Source organism: Hydractinia symbiolongicarpus, chromosome 8, assembly GCF_029227915.1.
Source record: "Hydractinia symbiolongicarpus strain clone_291-10 chromosome 8, HSymV2.1, whole genome shotgun sequence".
NCBI classification, from domain to species: domain Eukaryota; kingdom Metazoa; phylum Cnidaria; class Hydrozoa; order Anthoathecata; family Hydractiniidae; genus Hydractinia; species Hydractinia symbiolongicarpus.
In genome coordinates this window covers 9,319,603-9,344,330 of record NC_079882.1, presented here as the reverse complement: position 1 = coordinate 9,344,330, position 24,728 = coordinate 9,319,603, and the positions used below count along the sequence as shown (strand labels likewise).

The window sequence follows — 24,728 nt, the reverse complement described above, 5'->3', positions numbered from 1 at the left end:
AATGCTAAAAAAACACCTACAAATCAGTTGTTTAGCCTTGGTAAAAATACCTTATTCTATAAACATTCATTTTTAAGTATGTAAGGGAAAGTGTTTTTTATAGTTCATAATTAATGCTGAAATATCATGCTAGTGAATCAAAAGTATTGTATGCATTGTTTTTAAGCTTCAACAACAACTTTTTAAAAAATAGTACTGTTTTTTATCCAGAAGTTCAAAATAAATCAAAAAGTTTCATTTTTTTTATTAATAATATTTGTGCTTTGAACGTTTTAACATCTAAACGCTAAAAAAATTCAAACAAGAAAACAAAAAAAAAACTTATGGAACTTTCTCGTGCAGGGAGGCATTGAATCTCTTCCATGCTGTAAATTATATTATTTGGGTCTGGGAATTATTATGACATGATCTTTCAATGCAACAGTTTCATCAAACAAAGAATTCAATTAATATTTTTATTGGGAAATTTTGTGACAAATTAAAATCAGTTTATGATTTATATATGATTCTAAGACAATTACCGTTCAATAAAACTCCAGTAAAATTTTTGTCAAAAATGCTTAACTTTTAATACCCAGTGCTGGAATTTTCAACCTGAATTTTTGTGTAAAAATAGGGTTGACTGGATATCTTTGTAATCTATGCAAAAAAATTCTTAAAACTTCATAATTCGTAACTGTTGTTATTAATATGTTGTCTCCATAATATAGACTGTAAACAATAGTGAATGTTCTTGGTGGGGCCTCAAGTGGTTGTGCAGTTGTGTTGATATCCAGTTGTGTTGTTGTGTTCCTGCTGGTTGTGTTTGTGATACCGCTGAGTAATCAAGTGAGACAATCAAAGTAAGTCATCATTGTTACTTAACAGTAACCTCCACTAGAGCTATTCTCTTACCTAGCAAGTATCAAAAATGTTTTATAGATCTGCGCAAGCTGCTACTACCTTGACCCTGATCAGAGACTTGACATAATCTTCTTTATCAACAGCTTGGTTATTTCCTATTACACAGTATCAAGTAATAATGTAATAAACAGGCCACACACATCCAGTTATCCAAAATTTTGCTGACATAGGAAGACCAACATCCCCATCAGGTTGGACTGTAGTCTTGCTGCTGCAGCTGTAGCTGCTGCTGTTGTAACTGTGCAGTTTTATCTATTGATACCTAAGTAATGAGCCAGTCAAACTGTTTGGCAGAATTGCCTCAAGTGGTTGAGGAATCATTTGAATTTGGTATCAAATAAAAAAAAGTCATGCAAATTCAATACAAGTCTACTACAATATAAAATTGGGGTCTTTAAGCCTTACAGCTCCTTGCAGCTTGCCATTCTTTTCTAGTTCTAAAATGGTCTAGCCCATGTGCAGATGCTTATTGATTTGTCTCAAGTGAGGCAATACAAATGCCTGAGATATACATTTAAGCAAGAAATACTGAAATAGTACTGGCCAGTATGACCAACCTGTGATGTAATTTGATTAAGGTTTGATTTGCTTTAACTTCCTAAAATTTACTGTAATTCCTAAAAGGAAGCCAGTGCATATCCTACAATAAAAACTATGATATTCTGTAGCCATAGTGATAATTTTTACTTACTTTTTTTTCTATGTTTTTTTCATACTTGCAGATACCGTTTGAATTAGCTTACAAACAGTACCACCATACCAAACTTTAAAGTACTGTGAACCCTCAAATTTAAATCCCCATAATTTTTTTATGTTTTTTTTGTGCAGCACTATTTTTGTCCTGGTGTTTTGTATTTTAAAATAAAACAATCTACTTGCATTTTTCTGGCATTTTTTAATTTTTCTAAAATGTCTTTGTTTTCATGTTAGGTATCAAATAACATAAATTTTAAATGGATATCTTCGAAATATATTCTTAATAGTATCACTTGTTAATTTTATCTTGAATTATTTATACACACTTTTGGTTTTTGAGTGTTCTTTGTTTGAAATAAATTCTAAGCAGTATTACTTGTTAATTTTCTTGTGTGTGTGTGTGCATATTTATATTTCAAATACCTTTTAGAGATATATGTTTTACAGACTAGGTACATAATATCTTCTAACAAATTAAAATTATTAAATTTTTACTAAATGCAAACGGAAACAATGAATCATTTGTATATGGTCATCGGGACCGGGATGAGAATCAACCACATTCTTCTTACAAATTATCAAACTTGAAAAGACATGCTGTACATCTTAGGTATCTCATTGGGTGGTAAAAGGGTAATTTTATGGATTTCTTTCTTATGTGTGCCATAAAATCTTGTACTGTTTGTTTATCATGACAGAACAATATTTTACTTATAGATCAAAAATAGTCAAATAATAATAAGTGTCAATAAGATGGATAAAGCGAGTCTTAACACATCAGATAATCACAATGTGATTGAATGCATTCAAAGCAATGATGAAAAGACAGTTCAAATTCAGACATATAAGTATCGATGGATCATACTTATGTTATATGGCATCACAATGGCATCTACTGGCAACATAACATGTTGCTTATACAACATCACAGACTTGGTGTGTGAATACTATGGTATATCAGAATCATCTTTATTTCTTGCTTCAACAATAGGTAATGCGATTACTGTGGCTACACTAATTCCAGCTACTTTTTTACCATCACGTTATGGCTTGCGCACAGCAGTGATGGTTGGGTCCGGCATACTTGCTGTTGGGGCAGCATTTTTTGTTCCAGCCAGTACAAAAAATGGTTATGTTTGGTTTATTGTTAGTCAAACATGTTTTGGAACAGCTACTGGAATATTGTTTCAGTTGGCTCCTGATATTTCAGCTGTATGGTTTCCTACAAACCAACATACTCTAGCTACCAGTATAAATTTTCAGATGCAGAGTTTCGGTGTGGGGATTAGTTACTTATTAACAATGTTTTTGTTCAATAATGCCAAAACTTTGTCCAAGTTTACAATTCAGAATCGGTTGAAAATTCTTATGTACACCGAAAGCACGATATGTATATTGGTGTTTTTTTTTAATTTAATTTTTTTCAAGAATCTTCCAAAGCTACCTCCTTCTATGTCACAAGCAAAAAGAAGTGGCCCTGGAAATATTCCTTTTTGGGAAAGTATTCAGTCGCTAAAAATTATTTGTAGAAATTGGAAATTTGGCGTGTTAGGGTTAGCATTTTCCTTTAACTTTGCATTTGGGTATGCCTATCCATTGATAAACAACAGTTTGATAACTCCGAATTATGCAAATGGTGAATTGCTTGTAAGCATATGTGGTATTTTTGTGGTGTTATGTAGTGCTATAGGAACTCTTTTGTTTAGCATGCTGTTAGATAAAACTCATCAATATAAAACGCAACTTATTGTTCAATTGGTTGTATCGTTAGTGCTAATGGTAGTGTTTTCTGTGTTACTTATTCATATGTATTCATTTTATATTGTGTGTGCCATAATTGTTGTGTGTTGGTTCTTCTTTTATTCTACTCAAAGTATAATAGTGGAGATCATAGCAGAAGTTACTTACCCTGTGAATAACAGTACAGCATTGGTTTTGTGTGTTGTAATAGGTCTTCTACTTGGGACTTCATTGACTCAACTATCAGGATGGTTTGCTGATAGGAATCAAACAGATGTTATTTGTTGGATTCTTATAGGAAGCATAGCTGTTCAAATCTTGTTGGTATGGGGTGTTAAAATTGACAAAAAACGCAGTCTGATGGATTCGGACAGTAACAACAGCAATCTTGTATCTGCTTAAAATTATGAATCCAAAAGTATGAATCTAATTTTTTTGATTTCTTTAGAATATTTTTACATTCTTTGTTAACATTGTATTGTAGGGGTCAAAAAAATGTGTGCTTGTTGAGCATGTAATGTTCAAAATGTATTTTAGCCTGGCTACTTATAAGAATGGTTTGTATTGTTTTTGTTGTGCAAATAGCATCTGAATTTCCACAGTCACTCACTCTCATTATATTTGATCAATTAAGGCTGCAAAAACTGAACCAAACCAAAGGTTGATCTAGGCTAATTTGGACATGGCTATACTGATTTAGGGGAGATCTAATTCAAAGCCTTAATTAAGAAACGATTGTATAACTGAACATTGTAAAAAATATAATATAACATTGCATTATGCAAAAATTAAGCACTCAATGAAAGGCCAACAACTTTTGAGACATTCGTAAACTTTTTTTGTCTAAAATATAAATTTCTCGTCTGAACTAATTTAGTACAATAATTTGATTGTTTTCACCTGTGTAATTATATTATATATATCATATTATTAATATATCATATCAAATTATATATTATTTTGATTTTTACGTAAGTATATAAATAATGATTTCAAAAATCTGTTAATCACAATATGCTGATTCCATACTACATTCTGCTTAAAAAATCTCAAGGGAAAAATGTTCTGAGCATACAAGCTGGTAATTTCTGCTTTTTTATTTTTGTCTGCATGTTTCTGAGTTATTAGATATTCGAAATTAAAAAAAGAAAATATTTTTGTTCAATCAGAATGCAAATCTTAAAAGATGTTGTTCGCTCCCCATTTGCACTACAGAAAAAGCACAATAACTAAAATAAAATGTACTAAAAATGAAATAAACTTGATAAAATAGACTGTAAAATTGCCTTTATTTGGTAAAATTGCTTTTTTCAAAACGTTTGTTGTTTATTTCATGGAAGCAGAATAAATAAAACCAATTTCTTAATTTCATTTAAAAAAGGAAGATTAACATGGAAAGCAGTACACAATAGTGGGTGATTTTATAATATTATTGATTTCTCCGTTGCATTAGTGCTCTGCAATGATAATAAAAAGAAGTTGTTGTCCACTGAAATTTATCTTATCTGTTTTTGGTTGTACTTGTGAAAAAAAAATAAGTAATTTTTTTCTGGAATTTTCTCATTCAAACTAATTTCTAACAGAAATTTTCCTAGTAGAAATTTTTCGATTAAAATATTGGTCATGGAATTATTTTATATTTTATATTTTTTATATACACATTCTGTAAATAAATAATCTTTTAAATTAATTTTGTAAAATAGAGATATTTTAGCTTTTGAATTACAAATTTAAATGATATCGTTGAACTATAGCGTAAGAAGCACACCAAAATGTAAAATCTTTGCAACATGGTGCCACAAGAGTCAAGAAGTGTTTTTTGTTTACAATCTTACAGTAAACTGCTTCCTTTTTTGCTATGTTGGTACTTTAATACGTAGTGTCTGAACTGTCTACCTTTAACAATACTTACACTCTGATAGCCAACATTTGCAGAATGAGCAAACCAAAGTATTTAACAAATGTATTTCATTATTAGAAACCATGAATACAAAGGATGAGCTTTCAGAAAAACACATTAATGATAAAAAAATTATTCAGCCATGCAAGTATCGTTGGGTTATTCTGGCTTTGTATGGCTTCGCATTAGCTTCCAATTATAATGCATCAATCAGTTATTTTACCATTAGTGATATGATATGTGAGCATTACAACATAACAGATTCTGTATTTCTTCTTCCATCTACTATTTCAACTATCACATGCATAATCTCATATGTGTTGGGCATGTTTTTGACTTCTAGATACGGTCTTAGAACAACAGTTGTGATTGGATCAGGTGCCAATGCTATTGGGGCTGCTTTAATTATCCCAGCCAGTCAGAGTAATGGATTTATTTGGTTTTCTATGTGTGAAGTTTTTTGGGGCTTTTCTTCTGGAGTAATGTACCAAATAGTGACAGATATTTCTGAAGTATGGTTTCCTGCGCATCAACATGCACTTGCTACCAATATCAACATGATAATGGCGAATATTGGTTGTGGAATTAGTTACCTTCAGACCATGTTTTTATTCAGCAATACAAAGTCTATGTTGAAAGCAGACTTTCAAAACAGTCTTAATATTTTAATCTACAGTCAATGCGTTCCTTGTATTTTAGCATTTGTTTTAAATTTGTTTTTTTATCGTGAAAGTCCAAAATATTCACCTTCCTTATCACAAGCTCAACGGACTGGCCCTGGACAAATCTCCCTCCAGGAAACTGTAGGTTCAATAAAAACTCTCGTGAAAGATTTCAGATTTGGTGTTTTTGCCCTTATTTTAGGGTTTAATTCTGCCTTTGACAATATTTATACTGTGATAGCAGATATTTTGATAGCACCAAGTTACAGCAACAGCGAAAAGTTAGTTTCAATGACAGGATTGTTAGCTGTTGTTGTGGGATGCATTGGTTGCATGTTGTTTAGTTTACTTCTTGATAAAACTAAAAAATATAAATCTCTTATCATGTTGCTGTTGTTTGTCTCTCTGGTATTGTTCACATTGTTTTTAGAATTTCTAATTCATATTTATCCAGTTTATGTGGTATATCTTGTATCAACTTTGGCTTGGTTCTTTTTTACACCCTCTGCTGGTGTGTTAGCTGACATCATCTCTGAAATCACCTACCCTGTCAATAACAGCACTTCTTTTGCTCTCTGTTGCGTGCTTGGGGATTTGCTGACTATTGCATATAAACAGCTTTTTGGATGGCTTGGTGATAAACGTAAAACTGATGTCATGGCTTATTTATTGTGTGGCACCTTGGGAATTCAGGTATTGCTATTAATAGGAGTTCCAGTTGTTAAGAAACGAAGCTTGTGTGATGGTAACAGTGTGGTTTCTTCATTGGTTGAGGCATAGATACAATCCAAAAGATGTATTAGCCACCAGTATAAAAAAAATATTACACCAATACTTTTTAAACAGTGGTTATATTAGATTATAATTTGTTATTTTTAGGATTATAGGATAAATATATGATATTTTGATTGCTTCTACTATTGACTTTTTTGATTGGTCATATATATATGTTAAATTTTTATGGTTTAAAATTTCATAGAATCAATTTTTCGCTATGACATTTGTAATATGCTTTAAGGTCTCATGGTTTTCTGTTGTATTTTTTGTACCGTCATGGCTTGTTGTAATCTAACTACTACTCTTTGTTAGTTATGTCAGTTGTATTTGTTTTGCAATTTGGGTAGTGGTTTTCTTAGCTGGTCTTATCTTGTAATGTCTTGTTATATATGTGTTGTGATATTCAGTTTTGGTCCCTTTATATTTTTTTATTGCAATTAAAATAAGTTGTGCAGTGAGCATTATTATCCAGAATTTTTAGTCATTTTCCTTTTGCTTTATGAATAGGTAAACAATTGTAGAATGTTGTAGAAATGGATAAACTAGTGAGTGCTAGTGAACTAAAATCTATATGGAATGTGATATCTATATGGCGTAGTTTAGGTCTACAGTGAAATGTTTTGTTTATTTCTAGAAACACTGAAATTTTTCTTCTCGTATACTGGTTTCGTATTTCATTAATTCATTCATTCATTCGTCCATCTATTCATTTATTCATCTATTTTTCTTTGGCATACTTTTGCCAATATAGCATGAATCCTGTCTTTTAAAAAAATAAAATAGAGAGCCAGATTTTTTCTCTCTGTCAAATAAGTGCATTAATTTGTTACAAAATTCAGCATAAAATTTGCTGATATCAGCATAAAAATGTTTATTTACATTTTTTAACCTACTATATCTTAGTAAGGCAATGAATAAATTGACATGTATACCATTTTCTTGCATTCTCTCTTCGAGCTCTATCCAGTGGTACAAGTATAGGTTTGATATAGTGAATTTCAAAATATCACTTGTTGGGAGGAGCGTAGATATTTCTTTTTAAATGGGAGATATATTCAATAAAAACTAGCGATCCCAACAACTAATTCTTTATTTTAAATAGTCTAAGGTAACATTTAGGCATGATTTCAAATCCTTAACAAATTGGTAAAGTTCTCATTAAAAATGCCAAAATACTCTGATATAAAAACACTTATGACCTTTATTCTTTACTTGAAGATTATAAATGTTCTGTAAAACATTCTTGGTAGTAGCGGGAAAGATTGGTTATGTATTTCATTAACACAAAGCTATCAATGTCTAAGTCCAGCTATTTATAGGTAACTTTTTTAGATAACTTTTTGTTCATAGTCATGTCTCACAAAAATAAAAAAAGCATGTGTGTTAAAAAAGGTGGTGCGTAACTGCATTCCAAGTCCCCCGCAGAGTAGATAATTTGTTAATGGACGGCCCAGTGGATTATTCCACGGGTTAACATGGTCTGTTATATCATTAGGCTGAGTTTGGCTGAGATTGAAAATACCTAACAAGCCGAAAATTTGGATTTCCAAAGAAATTTTTTTTCCGTCTAAAGTATGTGCAAATTCAACAAAATAAATCCTGCTTGTCACATTTTTTTAAATTTTGACCATGTAAAACAATTTTTGTTTTTCTCTGACTTTATTATTATTATTATTATTATTACTAATATTTACCCAGGATAGCCTCTTCAGTTCCTATTGGTACTGCTATCAACGAGGGTCCTGCGAAGGGGGTCCTAGCGCATTTAAAGCTCCCATTTGAGCTACGAAAGTCGTGGAAGCACAGCAATCGCTCAACTAGACAACCGCCTAAGATATCAATCCTATTCTCATGCTGAGCGCTAAGCAGAAAGGATAGATTCACACTTTTATAGTCTCTGGCATGACTCGGCCGGGGTTTGAACCCAAGACCTCCTGCACTGGAAGCGAGCGCTCTACCACAAGGCTATCAGTTTGAGTTAAACTTGAGTTAAAGGTAAAAAGTAGTGTCCAGTTGATGTAGAGATAAGCTCAATATTCTCATCACCTTGTTCATTTTCAAAATCTGACTTTATGCCTAATCATTTTATGGTATTCTGGCTAACAAGTAATGTTATATCATTCTGTACCACATCGACTGATAATTTGCCAATGTTGACAGGTGTGATGATGTTCTTCTGTGTTTAAGTTGAATTGTCTTAAATGATATCTTTTTTGTATTCTTTAGAGTTCTTCAGAGTATTCATGTATCCAAGTTTCGCTTGATACTATTTTTGTGCATGCTGAGTCAAGGAGTTCTCTACCAAATGATTCATCAATCAAACAATATTACTTTTGATCAGGCACCACAGCAAATAGCGTTATGTGAACTTCCTTTGCTTTACTCCTGTTGTTGCTATTGCTGTTATCATTCTTGTTTTATTTGATTTAAAATTTCTCCACTCTTCATCCTTTTTTAAAGTTCTATACGGACATTTTTAAACAAAATGCTAAATGTTTTCCATCTTTATCAACAGAATTAGTTCTATTTGTTTCAGAATACTTTGGGTTTTTTTCATATCCTTTCCTGTATCTACGATACAAACATTCTTTTTAATGGACAATGTCCCATTGTGTCCTTTGATTTCAATGCAATAAATATTTTAATTATCATATCGTTCATATCCTTCTATTTGTGATCATCACATGTTGTGCGGGCTGATTTCTGTTACCTTTAGACATGTTTGTTGTTCACAGAAATAAGTAAGCTTCAAATGCTTCTGGTAGTTCTATATTAAATATCTTTAGTTTGCTATACAATATTTCAAATTCAACAATTGTTCAAACCCTTAAAAGGAATAAAAGCTGTTGTGCTTTCATTTTTCAAATAGATAGTCTAGTTTTTGCATTAATTTTGGATAACTTATCATCTGCTCCAATTTCAATAGTAGTTATCTTCCACATAGCTACATGTGCATGACCCTTTAAAGATAATTAAACAGCAGGACCTTGATTCCTTTTTTAGAATTCTGTGAACATTTTCCCATTGCTATAATCATTCTGTTCATCAAATACTAGTGGAGCCTTCATCTGTGTTGTCATCATCATTTATTGGGAGTTTTCTAAGTAAACAGTCAAGCGTTTGTAATAAATCCACAGCAAAACACAAGCCATGGTACAACAATTGTAACTGCCTTACCAGACAAAACACATCCAGGTGTGTGCTCTCAAAGAACCTTTTTGTGTGACAGTTTTGTGATTATAAATACTATGAAATTATGTACCATGGCATAGTTTTATTAATTAAATTTCTAAAGTCAAATTTTTTAACAAATGTTTTTACATTATTAGATAACATGAATTTACAAAAATAAGAAACTCAATAAGGATATATCACTGGTTTATTTTGTTTTTTGTATGACTTTTCAATGGCAGCTACTGGCAATATATCAATCAATTTGTTTACTATTAGTGACATGGTATGTGAGCATTATGGCGTATCAGATTCTATTTTTCTTCTTTCAACAACAGTTTCTACCGTTATATGCTTAGTGTCATTGAGTTTGGCCTCTTAGTTTTTACCCTCTCTGTATGGCTTAAAAACAACAGTTGTAATTGGATCAGGTGCCATTGCTATTAGGGCTGCTTTGTATATTCCAGCTACCCAGAATAATGTATTTATTAGATTTTTCATTAGTCAATGCTTATTTGGTTTTTCTACTGGAATAATGTACCAGTTCGCTACAGACATTTCTAAAGTATGGTTTCCTGTCATCAACATGCACTTGCAACTAATATCAGCTTATTAATGACTAACTTTGGTTGTGGAGTTAGTTTTCTTTAAAAAATGTTGTTTTTTTTTACCAAAACCAATGTCAAATTCAGAGTTTCAAAAGAGTCTTTATATTTTAAATATTTTATAAATAAGATTTTTAGGTGAATCTAACGTCTATAAAAATTATCTTGACTTCAAGATTCAGACTTTAATGCTAAAATCTATACAATAATTTTATTTGTCTATCTGCATACAATTAGTTACATACACTATTTTCATATTTTCAGCACTCTGAATTAGAGAAAAAAAGCACGGCAGCAAAAAAAAAAAACTGTCGTAAAAATAATGCTGAAAAATATAAATTTTAAAGTAAATTTAGATCAAATAAGTATGTCTTTTTTTATTTTATTCTATTTCCTTTAATTTATGAAAACTTCAGGAAAACCCTGTATTGATCATGTTATGTTTATAAACAAATATTTCCCAGAGTTAGCAATATTCTTTCTTCTTTTATACAAAAAGTTTTAACAAAAACAATCTTGCTGTGAGTTGGAATACGCTTCTCAATGGCGAAAGCTGAAAGCTTTTGTTAATTTAGAGGGCTGTATTGTACCTGTTATACATTCCCGCATACTTTTATGTCCTTTATATTTTGCTGAATTTTAAAATATTGGATATTTCAGTAAGTTTTTTTTACATAAATCAAAGATTATGTGCCGCAATGAGATTAAGAGTCGAAAAAGTGAAATGTTCTGCCTATCAATTATAAGGAAAATGATAAAGTAAATAAATATGTATATATTCCTGTTATAACGTGTTTAACAACTTGGAAAGTATGTTTATATGTTGATTTTTAAGGCATCATTTTGTAGAAAAGGTGAAGTTGGTTTTCTTACAATATTTGCAGTCTTTAAATTGATCTTTGCTGTAAAAAAATGTTAAAGCATACAATTTTGAAAAATTGACTTCAGCAAGCAAGATTATTGAGTTGTATTGTAGTTTTTATTCTTTATTTTATAAATTGTCATTTTTAACATTTAAAATGCATAATTGTGCTTAAAAAAGGTTGGTGGAAACCAAAAGCTGCATGTATCATAATAATAGATTTAACTTTTTGCCTACTGTCTCTAGTTGTTGGTCAAAATCATTATCATTATCTGTTTTATTGTGTTCAAGATAAATTTTCTGTGTTTTTTGTGTTTCCTTAAATTAAAAACATTGTGCACCACACAAAGTTTAAGGCTGAGAAAACAATGATAAATAACATTCCAATTAGAGGTGGCTTTACCTTGTACATGGTTCTGTGCAGATCCTTTAATTATACTTATTTAAGTGAATGTAAGTTAGTTTAAGCGGTATACCTGCAGCGAGCAAATAGGAATAAAAATGTATGACGTATACAATACTAATTTTTGATATAAAAATTAGTATTATATACGTCAGATTAAGATACGTTATTAAACAAAAGCCTTTTTTATTGTACTAGGTGAAATGGACATAAAAAGTGAACTTCAAGAACAACACAGTGATGATAAAAAAATAATTCAACCATGTAAATACCGTTGGATTATTTTGTTTCTTTATAACTTTGCACTGGCTTCAAATGGTAGCATATCAGTCACTTTGTTTACTATTAGTGATGTGGTATGTCAGCATTATAGTGTATCCGAGTCGATATTTATTCTCTCATCAACAATTGCAAGTGTTATATGCCTTCTGTCATTTATTTTGGGCATGTTTCTACCCTCTCGATATGGTCTAAGGTCAACAATGCTGATCGGAACAGGTGTAAATGCTATTGGTGCTGCTTTGTATATTCCAGCTGCTCAAACTAATGGGTTTATTTGGTTTTTTATAAGTGAATGTTGTTGGGGTTTTGCTACTGGAATAATGTATCAGCTGGCTACAGATGTTTCTGAAGTGTGGTTTCCAGCACATCAACATGCACTTGCAACTAATATCAATATGTCAATGATGAATGTTGGTTTTGGAATTAGTTACCTTCAAACCATGGTGTTATTCAACAATTCAAAGTCTATGTCAAATGCAGACTTACAAAACCATCTCAATATTTTAATCTACAGTCAGAGTGTGCCATGTCTTTTAGTATTTGTTTTGATTATGTTTTTTTATCGTGAAAGTCCAAAATATCCACCTTCAATATCACAAGCTCGACGAACTGGGCCTGGAAATATCTCTTTCTTGGAGACTATAGATTCTATAAAAATTCTTGGTAAAGATTACAGATTTGTTATATTTGCTTTTATCTTTGGATTTAATGGTGCATTTGGTGTGACATACCCGGTTATAGCAAACCTTTTAATCACACCCAGTTACAATAACAGTGACAAATTAGTTTCAGTGATGGGTATATTGGCTGTTGCAATTGGGTTTGTTGGTTGCGTGTTGTTTAGTATGATTCTCGATAAAACAAAGAAGTTCAAAACTATACTTATGCTCCTGTTAATTGTTTCTTCAGCATTGTTTACAATGTTTTCGGAATTTTTAATCCATATTTATCCAGTTTATGTGATTTATCTTATATCAACTTTAGCTTGGTTCTTTTTCACGCCCACCACAGGTGTATTAGCTGACATTATCTCCGAAATTACATACCCGATCAATAACAGTACCTCTTTAGCTTTCTGTTCTGTAATTAGTGGTTTATTTACTGCTATAGTAACACAGATATCTGGATGGCTTTCTGACAAACGTAAAGTTGGAATATTGGATTATATGTTATGTGGCATCCTAGGAATTCAAATATTGTTGTTGATAGGAGTCCCGGTTGTCAAGAAACGAAGCTTGTCTGACAGTGATGGTGTCATTTCTTCATCTGTTGAAGCAACTTAATTGTCACAGTCGTACTTTATGGACATAATTAACCCTGTTCAGGCTGGACGGGAGGCGTAAAAAAGTGTCTCCGGAATTGTTTGCAATAATATCTAAGTATGCCGGAGGTCATTATTTAGCTTAGGGTATCAAAAATGTTTTGTTATGCCATCACACTTTATTGCCATGATGATTCATTCTTGAACAGGAAGTGACAAGATTTGTCAATATTTTTTCTTAAAATTATAAAGTCATAAAAAAAGTCAAATCAGGTTGACAAATGACAACCTTCTAGAGATTATATGGTGACGTTGTTATAAAGTGAATGACATCATTCAATGACTTTTGTGCCAAAGTTGAATCCTAAATCACTTTAGAAGAGGGGTTGGTTGTAGCCATCTCTCCCCTTTCTTGCTCTATCCTAAAAAAGCCCAACCTAAATTGTATTAATAGATTGTATTTATATTTTCATTCAAAATGATAATAAGAATTACTTTTTATAGCATGGTAGTGTTTTAATATTATAATATTAATATTATATTTTTTATGGTAACTACAACTAATATTTTTAAAATAGAAGATGTAAATAAAAATATTTGACTAAAAATTATTAGATACTAAGTATATTTTGTATGCATTAAGCATTGTTTATAGTTTTTGAATCGAGGGACTGTAGGAACAGATTTTTGAAATATATAACATGTAACTTTATTATTTGTTTTTATTAACCCTTAGACTCTAAAACGTGTTTTTTAAAAAACTCATCTGTTTTTGCTGACAATCCTTTATTGTTAAAGTAAATTTCTGGTCACCAAGTGTTTCAACCATAAAGTTTCTTAAGCGCGAATCTTTTTATTTTATATGGACATCAAGCCGTGAGTGGTTATTAGATGTGACCACTAGATTGAATTTTAGTATTTTAGCCTTACACCAATTGACATGTATCGGAGTGTTAAGGTTAAGGCATTTAACAGCATTGCAGAATATATTGTATGTAAAGATGGCTTGTTATAATATTGCAAGTTCGACTGTTTTTGTTCCTGTGAATACTTGGGCTTACAGTAAGTAAGCTTACCTTGATGATTTATAAAAAACAATGCAAATAAAATGATAATCTTCATTCTTTTGGCAAAAGAATTTATGGTAATTAATTCATCTTTATAATATTTATGCATTGATAAAGTTTGATTGCACATCCCTTAATGGGTCTAAAATAATGATGACAGAAAATGTCAAAATTTGCTATTACTTAAATATGACATCATAATTTATGCAGTATAGTTAAATCTGAAATTCTTAAAATGTGAATATCTTGAGAACGAAAAGAGCTTTTTAAAAACTTTAAAAGACTTGCTACCTAACTTTTTAAGCTCTATAATATAAGTACAACATCATGCTACTTTAAAAAAAATATTTTTTTTAGTGTAGACAACAATGGGTTTATCAGACCAGAATTGCCCTTTTTCCAAAAAATAATTAATTTAACTACCTTTTTAACTATGTGTACTTTTTCCAAGTGGTATAAATTAAAAAGTTTTTTTATTACTGTTTTATTTTGATTGTTATTTAATTTTCAACATCATATCGATACATTGACTTTCTGATGCACAAGTTAAATTAGGCTACAGTTACTGTGCTTTTGTCTGTTTCAATACATTTTGCAGCCATCCCTCATAATGTTATCTTTTTTTTATTAATTATTTTTTTAAGACGACTTTCTGAATTATAATTTTTTTTAAATAAAAACCAAAAATTATTATAGTTTGGTTTAAACCTGTGTCAAAACCCTCAAACTGATCTTTTAAACAAAATCCAATGATAACATTAACTTTTTATAATAAAAAAATTCAGTTTAACAATAAAAATTAAGTAAATGCTTGATATTTTCGCTAAACAAATTTAACCATTCAGCTTTTACTAATTTTTGTAGTAAATACAATAAAAATAATTTGTAATTTTTAGTATGCTTCTAATATGTACATTTAATTTTTAGAATAGCCCTTAAATGGCAACAAAAAATCTATTTTGGAAACCTGGTCAAAGTAAACCAGGTGTTGATCTGAAAGTAGAACGCCAAAATGAAGGAGAGGGTGCCGGAAGTTTCCTTGCCTATAACCCGAATGTTTCTTTATCAATGCAACAACAACGTCAACGATTACCAGTATTTAAGTATCGTAATCATATCTTGTATGCTGTTGAAAACTATCAAACTGTGGTAATTTCTGGTTCAACTGGGTCAGGTAAATCAACTCAAGTACCACAGTATTTATTTGAAGCAGGTTGGACCAATGATGACCAAATCATTGGAGTTACACAACCAAGACGTGTTGCTGTGACAACAGTGGCAAGCCGTGTTGCCGAAGAGATGGGAACATTTGTAGGGAGAGAGGTTGGATACTCTATACGCTTCGAAGATTGTAGTGATAAAAGTTTAACGAAGATCAAGTACATGACAGATGGTTACTTAGTGAGAGAAATGATGTCTGATCCCTTGTTGACGAAATATAGTGTGATCATGCTTGATGAGGTTCATGAAAGAACATTGTATACTGACATTGTAATTGGGTTACTTAAAAAAATCCTGCGAAAAAGAACTGATTTTCATGTTATTATATCTTCAGCAACTTTAGATGCAAATACGTTTCAAGAGTTTTTCAACTTGAAAAAGTACTTCAATAAAAAGGAGGACACATCAGTTGTCCTATATATAGAAGGAAGATCTTTTCCAGTTGATATCTTTTATTTGCAAAGTCCAGTACCCAGTTATGTTAAATCTTGTGTGGAAACTGTTTTAGATGTTCATAAAAATGAAGCCTCTGGTGATGTTTTAGTCTTTTTAACAGGACAAGATGAGGTAGAAAGTACAATACGAATGATCAATACTGAGGTTCAGGATCTTCCTAAAAAGTTACAAAATGTTTTGGTTTTGCCATTGTATGGAGGTTTACCCATGTCCGAACAACTTAAAGTATTCCAGCGCACTCCTCAGAATACACGAAAAGTTGTTGTCTCTACAAATGTTGCAGAAGCATCGGTCACTATTAACGGGATTGTTTATGTGATTGATTCAGGATTTGTTAAGCTTCGTACATACAATGCATCTTGTGGACTTGAATCTTTAGTTATTGTACCCACATCCAAAGCATCTGCAGATCAAAGAGCAGGTCGTGCTGGTCGAGTTCGTTCAGGTAAAGCATATCGTTTGTATCCTGAGAGTGAATTTGAAAAGTTGGATCAATTCACTATTCCTGAAGTTCAAAGGACAAACCTAGCAACAGTGGTTTTACAATTAAAAAGCCTGGGAATTAGTAATGTATTACGATTCAGTTTTCTAAATCGACCACCTGCTCAATTAATGGTGCAAGGTGTTGAGCTTCTATATGCTTTAGGAGCTCTTGATGATAATGGAAGTTTGACAGAACCACTTGGGGTTCGAATGGCTGAATTCCCATTAGATCCAATGTTATCAAAGATGTTGCTTTCTTCTGGTGAGTTTGGATGCTCTGGAGAAGCCGTTACCCTTGCTGCTATGCTTCAAATAGAAAATTGCTTTGTCTCAGTTCCAAATAAGAAGCATAAAATAGCTAGAATAAAACTAAAGTTTTCTGTTCTTGAGGGTGATCATTTAACCCTTATAAATGTTTACCGTGCATTCCTAAGTTACAACAAAAGTTCCCAATGGTGTCATAAAAATTTCTTAAATTATAAAGCACTGTGTAGAGTGGAAAGAATCAGGAATCAGCTAAAAGCCCTGCTTAAACGTTATGATATACCAATAGTGTCTTGTGGATCAGATGATGAAGCCATACGAAGGTGTATCATATCAGGCTTCTTTGCAAATGTAGCTAAATATCATCCCACGGGTGAATATCGGACGATACGAGACAACCATCCACTTCATTTGCATCCTACTTCTGTGTTAGCTGTTGAAAGAAAGCCTCCAAAGCTTGTGGTGTTTCATCAAGTACTGTGTACCTCTAAGGATTATATGAGAGATGCAACTGTAATCAAATTGCCATGGCTGTTAGAGCTAGCGTCTACATATTATGAGTATGGCACAGATCACATGTTGCAGAGCAAAAGACAGCGCTTAGATTCATCTTAGATTTTTTTAAACAATTTTAGGTTTAGTGTTTTTTTATTAACTTTATGTTTTCAAATTTCAGTGACACATAAGTAACCTACATTTATTTTAAAAGAAGTTATGAAATGGCTGTAATGGCTCCTGTAACACTTTATAAAGATTCTGCATCAAATATATTTTTGTTGTTATAATTTCGTCATTTTATTTTCTGAGTTAAATATTTTTTTTTCTAACAAATTTCAATTTAATTTTTCATTTGATTTAGAGGAATATTTTAAGGGGTGGCACCAAAATGATGGGTCCTTTTTTGGCAACGTATATTCAGAAGTAAATAGAAGCTAAATGCCTTCATACACCTGTGTTGGTTTTAGCTAATTTACTTTTTGCTCCTGATTTTTACAACTTCCTTAAAAAAACATGTTCTTGGTGAGACCTACCTTCTCTGTAAAAAAATAATAATAATGCTATCAAACTTATCTGTTTATTTTGTTGAAGTATTGTGGTATAAAAACAATTTTTGCTCTGTTAAACTCCATATACCTCTGCAGTTTATGCTTAGGGGTAAGAAGATTTAGAAGATGCAAGACAAAGTTAAAATATTTTTGTTCTTAACGTTGTCTATTTTTTCATAGTAAGAATTGATCGAATGATCAGCAAAGTTTTTAGGGTTTGGTACAATTTCTATTTTGAAGTTTCTTTAATCTTTTTTATTTGGCTTCAGTAACCCTTATTGTATGTATCATACTTTTACAGTTTAAAATTATAACAATAAAGAATATTAACAATTTCTGTAGGGTAAATATATGACATATTTTATGTAGAAAAATTAAATATCAAAATACTTGTGAATATCTGGGAAAGAGATTTTTAAAAATTTTTTAAGGAACAACAAATACTTATTAGAATCACTTTTATATAATTTGATTTTGTATTTTGGAGAAAAAAAAGGAATTGTTTTCATGTTAAAGGGTTTTATGTTCTTTTAACCCATTATTAATGTATTTTGTAGGATGGAGTACAATTCGTTACCACACTTACCAAAGTCGATATTATTGAACATTACGTATTATTTAAATCACTCTGATCTGTTGAACTTCAGAGTTACTTGTTCTGCATTTTATCAAACCTGTTCAAGTAGTGAGGTTCTTAAGCGATTCCATATTAAACCAAGATATATTATACCTAAGTTTGTAGAATTTATGGAAAAGTTGAATGGTGGTCGACATATCAAACTTTCATTGCAGTCATTGCCTGTGCAGTCATTTTGTAAAATATTTCCAACGTTATCTCATGTAACAAACATATGTATTAAAATTCAAGATTTGAATAACATTGTAAAATCATGTAAACATATTCATAGATTAAAATTAATTGACAATGTATTGGATCAGTGTAGTTCACACAATGAAGATCTTCATCAAGAATATTTTAAATGCTTATCTGACCTGGATAGGTTAAATGAAATTATTTTAAAAGGTAGAAACCAAGTATATTCAGCCGCTGCGTTAGCTGTAATTATCAAAAATGCTGCTTGTGTTGAAAAATTTGAAATTGATTCACTTACTGTTGACAATCGAAAAAAACCAAGCTTGCTCGTGAAAGTTATTTCAGACTCGTCCAATATAAAGCACTGGTCATTTAACGATGTTGTTTTTATAAACAAAAAAGGAATTATGTTACCCACAAATACTCTATCATTTGAATGTATTAACACGATTATTTCTCCACTTGATGGAACACATACAGAGTTGAACAAAATCTGCATTCATGGTATTATTCCATATTTTGCAAAGTACTGGAGACATAATGATTTTAGAAATCTGCGTTATTTAGAACTACAAAAAGCGTTTTTTTACCAAACAAAATTACCTGTTTGTTCAAGATTACGTACTCTGAAACTTTTTGATTGCCACAACTCTTTGAATTATTTGTTGAATTTGTCACCTGCAGTTGAGAGATCATTACGAGAGCTTGTCGTTCAAGCTTATAAAAACTACAACAACGAGGGTATAATTGCATTACTTGGAAAGTTTAAAAACTTAGAGCATCTGCACCTAATTGATATGAATCAAATATTCTGTGCATTTTTATGTGAAGTCAAACACGAAACACTTAAGCGCATAACAATACAAAACTGTATGAAATTTTACAGTACACAAACAAAATGTCAGCTGAATGACATGAAGAAAAATTTAACATTTCAAGTTAAGCTCTTAGAATGTCATCGTAATGTGTGCTTTGTTTAGTGTTTTGGTTCAAAAATTATGAATTTAATGTATTGTTGAGTTTCGTATTTTTTTACAGTTGTCTTGGAAATATGAGTGTATGCATATAAGAGACACTATTTGGGTGATCTGGGTTTAAATGCCAAGTTGAGTGCTTTGATGCAGGTAGACAATTTTACACGTTCTTGTTGGGGACTTTTTGCACTGGTATATGGTGTGTTGCAAATCCATCGGAGCAGTTACAGTGATAAAGCCTTTCGAATGTATTGCATTTATAAAAAATAAATTTCCTGCAAATTCATATTTATTAAAAACACAGATTACAACCTTTCAATACCCTGTCATAAGAAAAACTTCACCTAGCATCTTTATTTTGCAAAATTGCGTTTGGGATTTTTAGATAATATTTTTTGACGGATAACTGTATCCTTGATAATAATTGTTTCTCTATGTTAATGCCATTATAAGAGTAATAATTGTAATTTAATTTTTAGGTTAAGTAAAGGAAAAAATGGCTGATTTTCTTGCAGAGAACAATGCATGTGGGCAAACCTTACTTAAACTTGTCAGTCGTGGAAATGCTATTATTGCAGAGTTGCTTCGACTTTCAGATTTTGTACCACCTGTTTTTAAGTTGGAAACTAAGGAAGAACGGGAAAAATATGGAGAGATTTTGTTGGATTTCTCTTATTTTCGATCAATTGATTTATTTGATCACAAACTGAACTCGAAACCAGTACGTAAAATGCTTGTTTACCCCCTATTTTACTAAAAACATACTTGCTTTTGTGTTGAATGTGATATATTATATTGGATTTCATCGTAGGATCTCCAGGACCTTGATGAAGAATTTCGAGAAAACCATCTTGAGATCTTAACTCGCTTTTATCTTGCATTCGAGAGTATTTATAAGTATGTCACTGATCTCAATAGGTAAGACATTTCTTAATTTTATGATTTATGATAAGTTTTTTGTTGCGAATTTATTATAAATAAAAAAAGATAAAGTTTATTAAGAAGTTATCATTTAAAAATATCTTTCAATAGGTATTTGGAAGATTTGGATGAAGGTATATTTATTCAGCAAACATTAGAAAGTGTGTTACTTATCAATGATGGCAAGCAACTTATGGTAGGTCTTATTCGTAAATTCATTCATTTGTGTCTTACAAAAAATGTATGCTTAAATTTCCATTCGACTGCATTTTCCACTACAGCGCAAAAACATCTCCATTTTTTTGGTAGCCTGTTCACACTTGGACAAAATCTCTAATTTTCTCAAGGTGCTCGCATTAACAAAAAACCTTTGCACTACAGTGGAAAATGCAGTCAAATGAAAACGAATCTTAACGATCGTAGTCAATTTACTAGATTCAAAAAATGCCTACTTGATATCTTAAATTGTGGACCTCTTCAGAGTTTGAGATGTCAGAAAGTACATTGCAGAGTGATGGACCAAAATGTTTTTATTTTTTGTTCAGTGTGAATCATTGTACTTGTATGGAATGATGTTGCTTATTGTTGACATGCGCTTTGAAGGTGATGTTCGAGAAAGAATGCTGGTTTCGTATCACAGATACTGGTTTGTTGATTTCATATTTATTTTCTGTTGTTGTTGTTGTTGTTGTTGTTGTTGTTGTTGTTGTTGTTTTTGTTGTTGTTGTTTTAATTCCTGTTGATATTGATGTCTAATGTTGGAAATGTTGACAAAAATGCTCTTTTGCCAGTTTAGAAATAGTTTTCCTAAATTGAAAAAGCTATGCACCAAATGTACAAATAGTTCTATTTTTATTTCATTAACTTGACACTTACATAAAAATTTCTGTTTCAACTTTTAAATCTTTCTGCTCTCTGGTAACCTTGCTTATTTTTTCACACAATGTCACCCACCCTTTCAGTGCATCAACAGCTTCAATCGACTCCTACATGGATGATGTTTGCAAATTGCTGAGAAGCACTGGATACAACAGTCTTCCTGGAAGTAAGAGACCTCCAAAGTACCCAGAAGATTATTTTAAGTATGTGCAAATTTAACCTCACTCATTCTTTGATTTACTCGATTTTTTATTTTTCAATTACTGAAAAACAACTTGTTTGGGTTAGCTTTTCTTGTATGTAATATTTTGCCATTTTGTTTTCTGTCTAGCTGGAACGTAAACTAAGATAATATAAATATTACGTTATTAAAATATTGAAATATTACGTCATTTTTAAGGCGTGTGCCAATCTCAGCAACATTTATTGATATGGTCATTGGGAGGCTAAGATCTGATGATATCTATAATCAGGTATAAAAAAGTTTGTAAATTTTTATTTCTTTTACCAGTCAAAAATCACGTTTATCCTCTGTTTTTTACTTAGTTAAAACATTTAAAGTTATGTTCTCTTTATTGCTCTACCCCAGTCCTCTTGCATGTGTGCCTTCTCCTGAATGTCATCCCAATTTCAATTAATTTGTTTCCTGAGCGTGTGTTTTAATGGTTATCGCGTTTTCAACTAATTTGATTATAGGTTGCTTCCTACCCGCTACCTGAGCACAGAAGTACAGCATTAGCCAATCAAGCCGCTATGTTGTATGTAATATTATACTTTGCACCTGACGTTTTACACAACCAACAAGCAAAGATGCGGGAAATTGTTGACAAGCACTTTCCTGACAACTGGGTAAGCATGAAAACTGTATGAACATTGTGTAAACCTACCCACCCCTAATACTAACTCCTGGGGGCTTTTCTGGTTTTAGATTTGGCCTTACTTGAGAGAGAAATTTTGTCATGTTGCTGCAAATATAAAATTGAGTTGCTCTTAGGGGTTGGGCTCTAAAAATAAATCCTGAGATACCTAATTTATTTGGGATGTTAATTCGGGTGGATTGAAGTGGTTTCACACTATGAACATGTATATTAATTAATTTTGTGTCAAATTAATCGTATTTTCTTCAGGTTATTAGCATCTACATGGGACATATTGTAAATTTAAGTGAAGCATGGGAACCATACAGAGCTTCGCGCAATGCATTAAACAACACTGTAGATCTACAGAACGTCCGTGCAATTGTAGGTTGCTTTTATAATTCAAAAACACTAGGCTGTTCGCAAAAAACCCATTACACCACAACAATTTGAATTTCCATGTGTTGGTTGATATTTCAAGTAGTATTATACTTTTTTCCTGAATAGAAACCTTAAGAAGACTTTTTTTACAGGATCTTTAGCAGTGTGAATGAGCATATTGTAATATTTGAAACTATTTATTGTATAATACATTATAGGCGACTCGACATATCCAGAAGGTCAAGACTCTCAATACACAGGTAACTCTTGTGTTTTTTTGTTATTGCAACAAAATGTATATTGTATGTTTGTTGGTATCAAGATTTATACACCTGAGGGCGCAACCAACCAGGTATAGTAATTAAGTTTAGAACAAAAAAATTTATACCCGAATAATTTAAATGATTGAAATAAGTATGAAATGTATCACAAAAGCAAAAGAAAAAGTTAAATTTGGGAAAAGTTTTATCCATTTAAGGATGGAATATAATGAATTATAAGTTAGATAGTTTTGCTTGCAGGAATAGAATAACACTATCTATATTATATCTTTATAAGGTTTTGAACTATTTAAAAGAGGGTGTGTTGGTGGAAGAGTTTGTGTTGGATAGTATTCCAAAACTGATGAATTTGTTGCGTGAATGTAATGCTACGTACAGGTGGTTGATGTTGCACACAGCAGAAGGAAGTATGTGGTTCTATATTTGCACAATTTATAATTCGCATTGTTTTGTACTTATATATCTATTTTTATTTATATATAAATGCTATCTATATTTAGTATCTGATACACACAAAAAGTGCCGTCAAATTCGTGACGCGATTATATCTTTTGGTCATGACCCCAGACTACTGTTTCAGTTGCTACTAAATATGTCACAGTTTGAGTTCAAACTCAAAGAGGTATGATATTTTAAGTGCTGTTTATCTTAGTGATCCACTTTGGTTTTATGATGTCCACTATGCTTTGAAAGTATTTCAAAGAAACCTCATTGACTGACTTTAAGGTTTTCACCTTCGCACTACCCTTTTTGTCAATCTTACTCAGGGTTCTATTTTTTGTTTTTAGATGTTTAAGCAGATGTTAACTAGCAAGAAAGATAAGTGGGATTTATATAAGAACGAATGTGTTGGACGAATGGATGAGCTTGGTGAAGTGTTTAGCGGTACAAAACCTCTTACTAGAGTTGAAAAGAATGGTAAGTCAATTCACCAAAATGTAGATAAATAAACATAGCTGTTCTGAAACATATATTTCGTGCATTGGTTACACAATTATGGCCACGGTTGCAGTTGTCATAGAAATATTATTTGGTTATGGCGTCATTGATTTCAGGAGATACCTTATTCATACTTATTTTTGCGCACCGAAAGGAAATTATTTCGCACGTATTAATTTTCGCGCAAGGTCAAATCTCCCTTTCAAATAACAAGGAAATTAATAAAATTTAAGGTTATGAATGTGCTTCTTTCATGTAAACAATTAAATTATCCTGTTTGTAGCTGTTTTTGTTCCAAATCATGAAAAAGGAGAAGTAGCACGAATAAAGCCCTTCTAGAGAATGTGTTTAAAAAACAGGAGTGAATATATTGTGGGCTGCAGCACAATCATCCAGTTTTTGATTTTCAAAATATTAAACTTTATTTAGAAAATCTAATGGCGTGGTTTCAGGAGATGTCCAAACAAATTAGTTCCTTAGATTACGAAGATTCCACTTCTGCTGGAAGAAAAATGATTCAACTCATTCAAGCTCTAGAGGAGGTGATTTCATAATTTAAAGAATACAAACATGCCCAAATGTTTACGTTCTGCAATGTTTTGATAGATACTTCTCTTGTTGCTGGGCGGTGAGAATAAATGTGTATTGGACTTCACTATCACTATAGGTTATTATTATGACAAATATATATTTGTGTAATTGTTATTTGAAGCTTCTCTGTTTCAATGCATTTATAAGACTTAAACGTAGAACGAATATGCGTCGTAAATCTTTAACCTCAATCCTAATTTATTTTTGTTTATTCAGCGCCAGCATTCCTGGCATCGCATTGCCATATCTTCATTTCTGTACCAACCCGTGTTGCAAGGTAAACTCTAACCCT

The 24,728-nt window shown here is 31.5% G+C and overlaps 4 protein-coding genes across 6 annotated transcripts in view; all 4 read left to right on the top strand.

Annotated features, from left to right (window-relative positions):
• The first annotated feature begins 331 nt into the window (after positions 1-331).
• The window catches only part of LOC130654970 (WASH complex subunit 5-like), a 31,675-nt gene continuing 7,278 nt past the window's right edge, over positions 332-24,728 (top strand). Inside the window, exons 1-14 of the mRNA XM_057457669.1 lie at positions 332-842; positions 20,067-20,308; positions 20,399-20,505; positions 20,620-20,704; positions 21,054-21,154; positions 21,471-21,590; positions 21,788-21,860; positions 22,084-22,236; positions 22,515-22,628; positions 22,844-22,885; positions 23,184-23,313; positions 23,407-23,528; positions 23,695-23,824; positions 24,275-24,387. Coding sequence (XP_057313652.1) covers positions 20,084-20,308; positions 20,399-20,505; positions 20,620-20,704; positions 21,054-21,154; positions 21,471-21,590; positions 21,788-21,860; positions 22,084-22,236; positions 22,515-22,628; positions 22,844-22,885; positions 23,184-23,313; positions 23,407-23,528; positions 23,695-23,824; positions 24,275-24,387 — 1,515 coding nt within the window. The 5' untranslated portion in view covers positions 332-842; positions 20,067-20,083. The remainder of the gene's footprint in view (positions 843-20,066; positions 20,309-20,398; positions 20,506-20,619; positions 20,705-21,053; positions 21,155-21,470; positions 21,591-21,787; positions 21,861-22,083; positions 22,237-22,514; positions 22,629-22,843; positions 22,886-23,183; positions 23,314-23,406; positions 23,529-23,694; positions 23,825-24,274; positions 24,388-24,728) is intronic.
• Positions 2,194-4,004, top strand: LOC130653697 (feline leukemia virus subgroup C receptor-related protein 2-like). The gene is made up of 3 exons (XM_057456215.1): positions 2,194-2,232; positions 2,317-3,712; positions 3,877-4,004. Exons 1-3 carry the CDS (start codon positions 2,194-2,196, stop codon positions 4,002-4,004), a joined length of 1,563 nt encoding a protein of 520 aa, XP_057312198.1.
• On the top strand, positions 2,451-20,065 carry LOC130654973 (feline leukemia virus subgroup C receptor-related protein 1-like). Of its 3 annotated transcripts, XM_057457674.1 has the most exons (3): positions 2,451-2,590; positions 3,638-3,757; positions 18,357-20,065. In XM_057457674.1, the coding sequence occupies exon 3, from the start codon at positions 18,358-18,360 to the stop codon at positions 19,591-19,593; it is 1,236 nt and encodes a 411-aa protein (XP_057313657.1). In that variant the 5' UTR covers positions 2,451-2,590; positions 3,638-3,757; position 18,357; the 3' UTR covers positions 19,594-20,065. The 3 variants fall into 3 exon arrangements, with proteins under 3 accessions (XP_057313657.1, XP_057313656.1, XP_057313658.1); XM_057457673.1 differs by lacking the exons at positions 2,451-2,590; positions 3,638-3,757 and adding an exon at positions 7,077-10,135; XM_057457675.1 differs by lacking the exons at positions 2,451-2,590; positions 3,638-3,757; positions 18,357-20,065 and adding exons at positions 7,077-10,135; positions 12,291-15,073.
• Positions 3,739-6,818, top strand: LOC130654975 (uncharacterized protein B0416.5-like). Its single transcript, XM_057457676.1, has one exon. The coding sequence runs from the start codon at positions 5,323-5,325 to the stop codon at positions 6,679-6,681; it is 1,359 nt and encodes a 452-aa protein (XP_057313659.1). The 5' UTR covers positions 3,739-5,322; the 3' UTR covers positions 6,682-6,818.

Bases quoted from the DNA above. Each gene is read 5' to 3' on its own strand.
- LOC130654975 (XM_057457676.1), top strand. From the start codon at position 5,323: ATGAATACAAAGGATGAGCTTTCAGAAAAACACATTAATGATAAAAAA.
- LOC130653697 (XM_057456215.1), top strand. From the start codon at position 2,194: ATGCTGTACATCTTAGGTATCTCATTGGGTGGTAAAAGG. The intron at 2,233-2,316 runs GTAATTTTATGG...TTTTACTTATAG, and splicing joins TCTCATTGGGTGGTAAAAGG to ATCAAAAATAGTCAAATAAT. The intron at 3,713-3,876 runs GTAACAACAGCA...AATGTATTTTAG, and splicing joins CAGTCTGATGGATTCGGACA to CCTGGCTACTTATAAGAATG.
- LOC130654973 (XM_057457673.1), top strand. From the start codon at position 10,074: ATGACTTTTCAATGGCAGCTACTGGCAATATATCAATCAATTTGTTTA. The intron at 10,136-18,356 runs GTATGTGAGCAT...TGTATTTTGTAG, and splicing joins TGTTTACTATTAGTGACATG to GATGGAGTACAATTCGTTAC.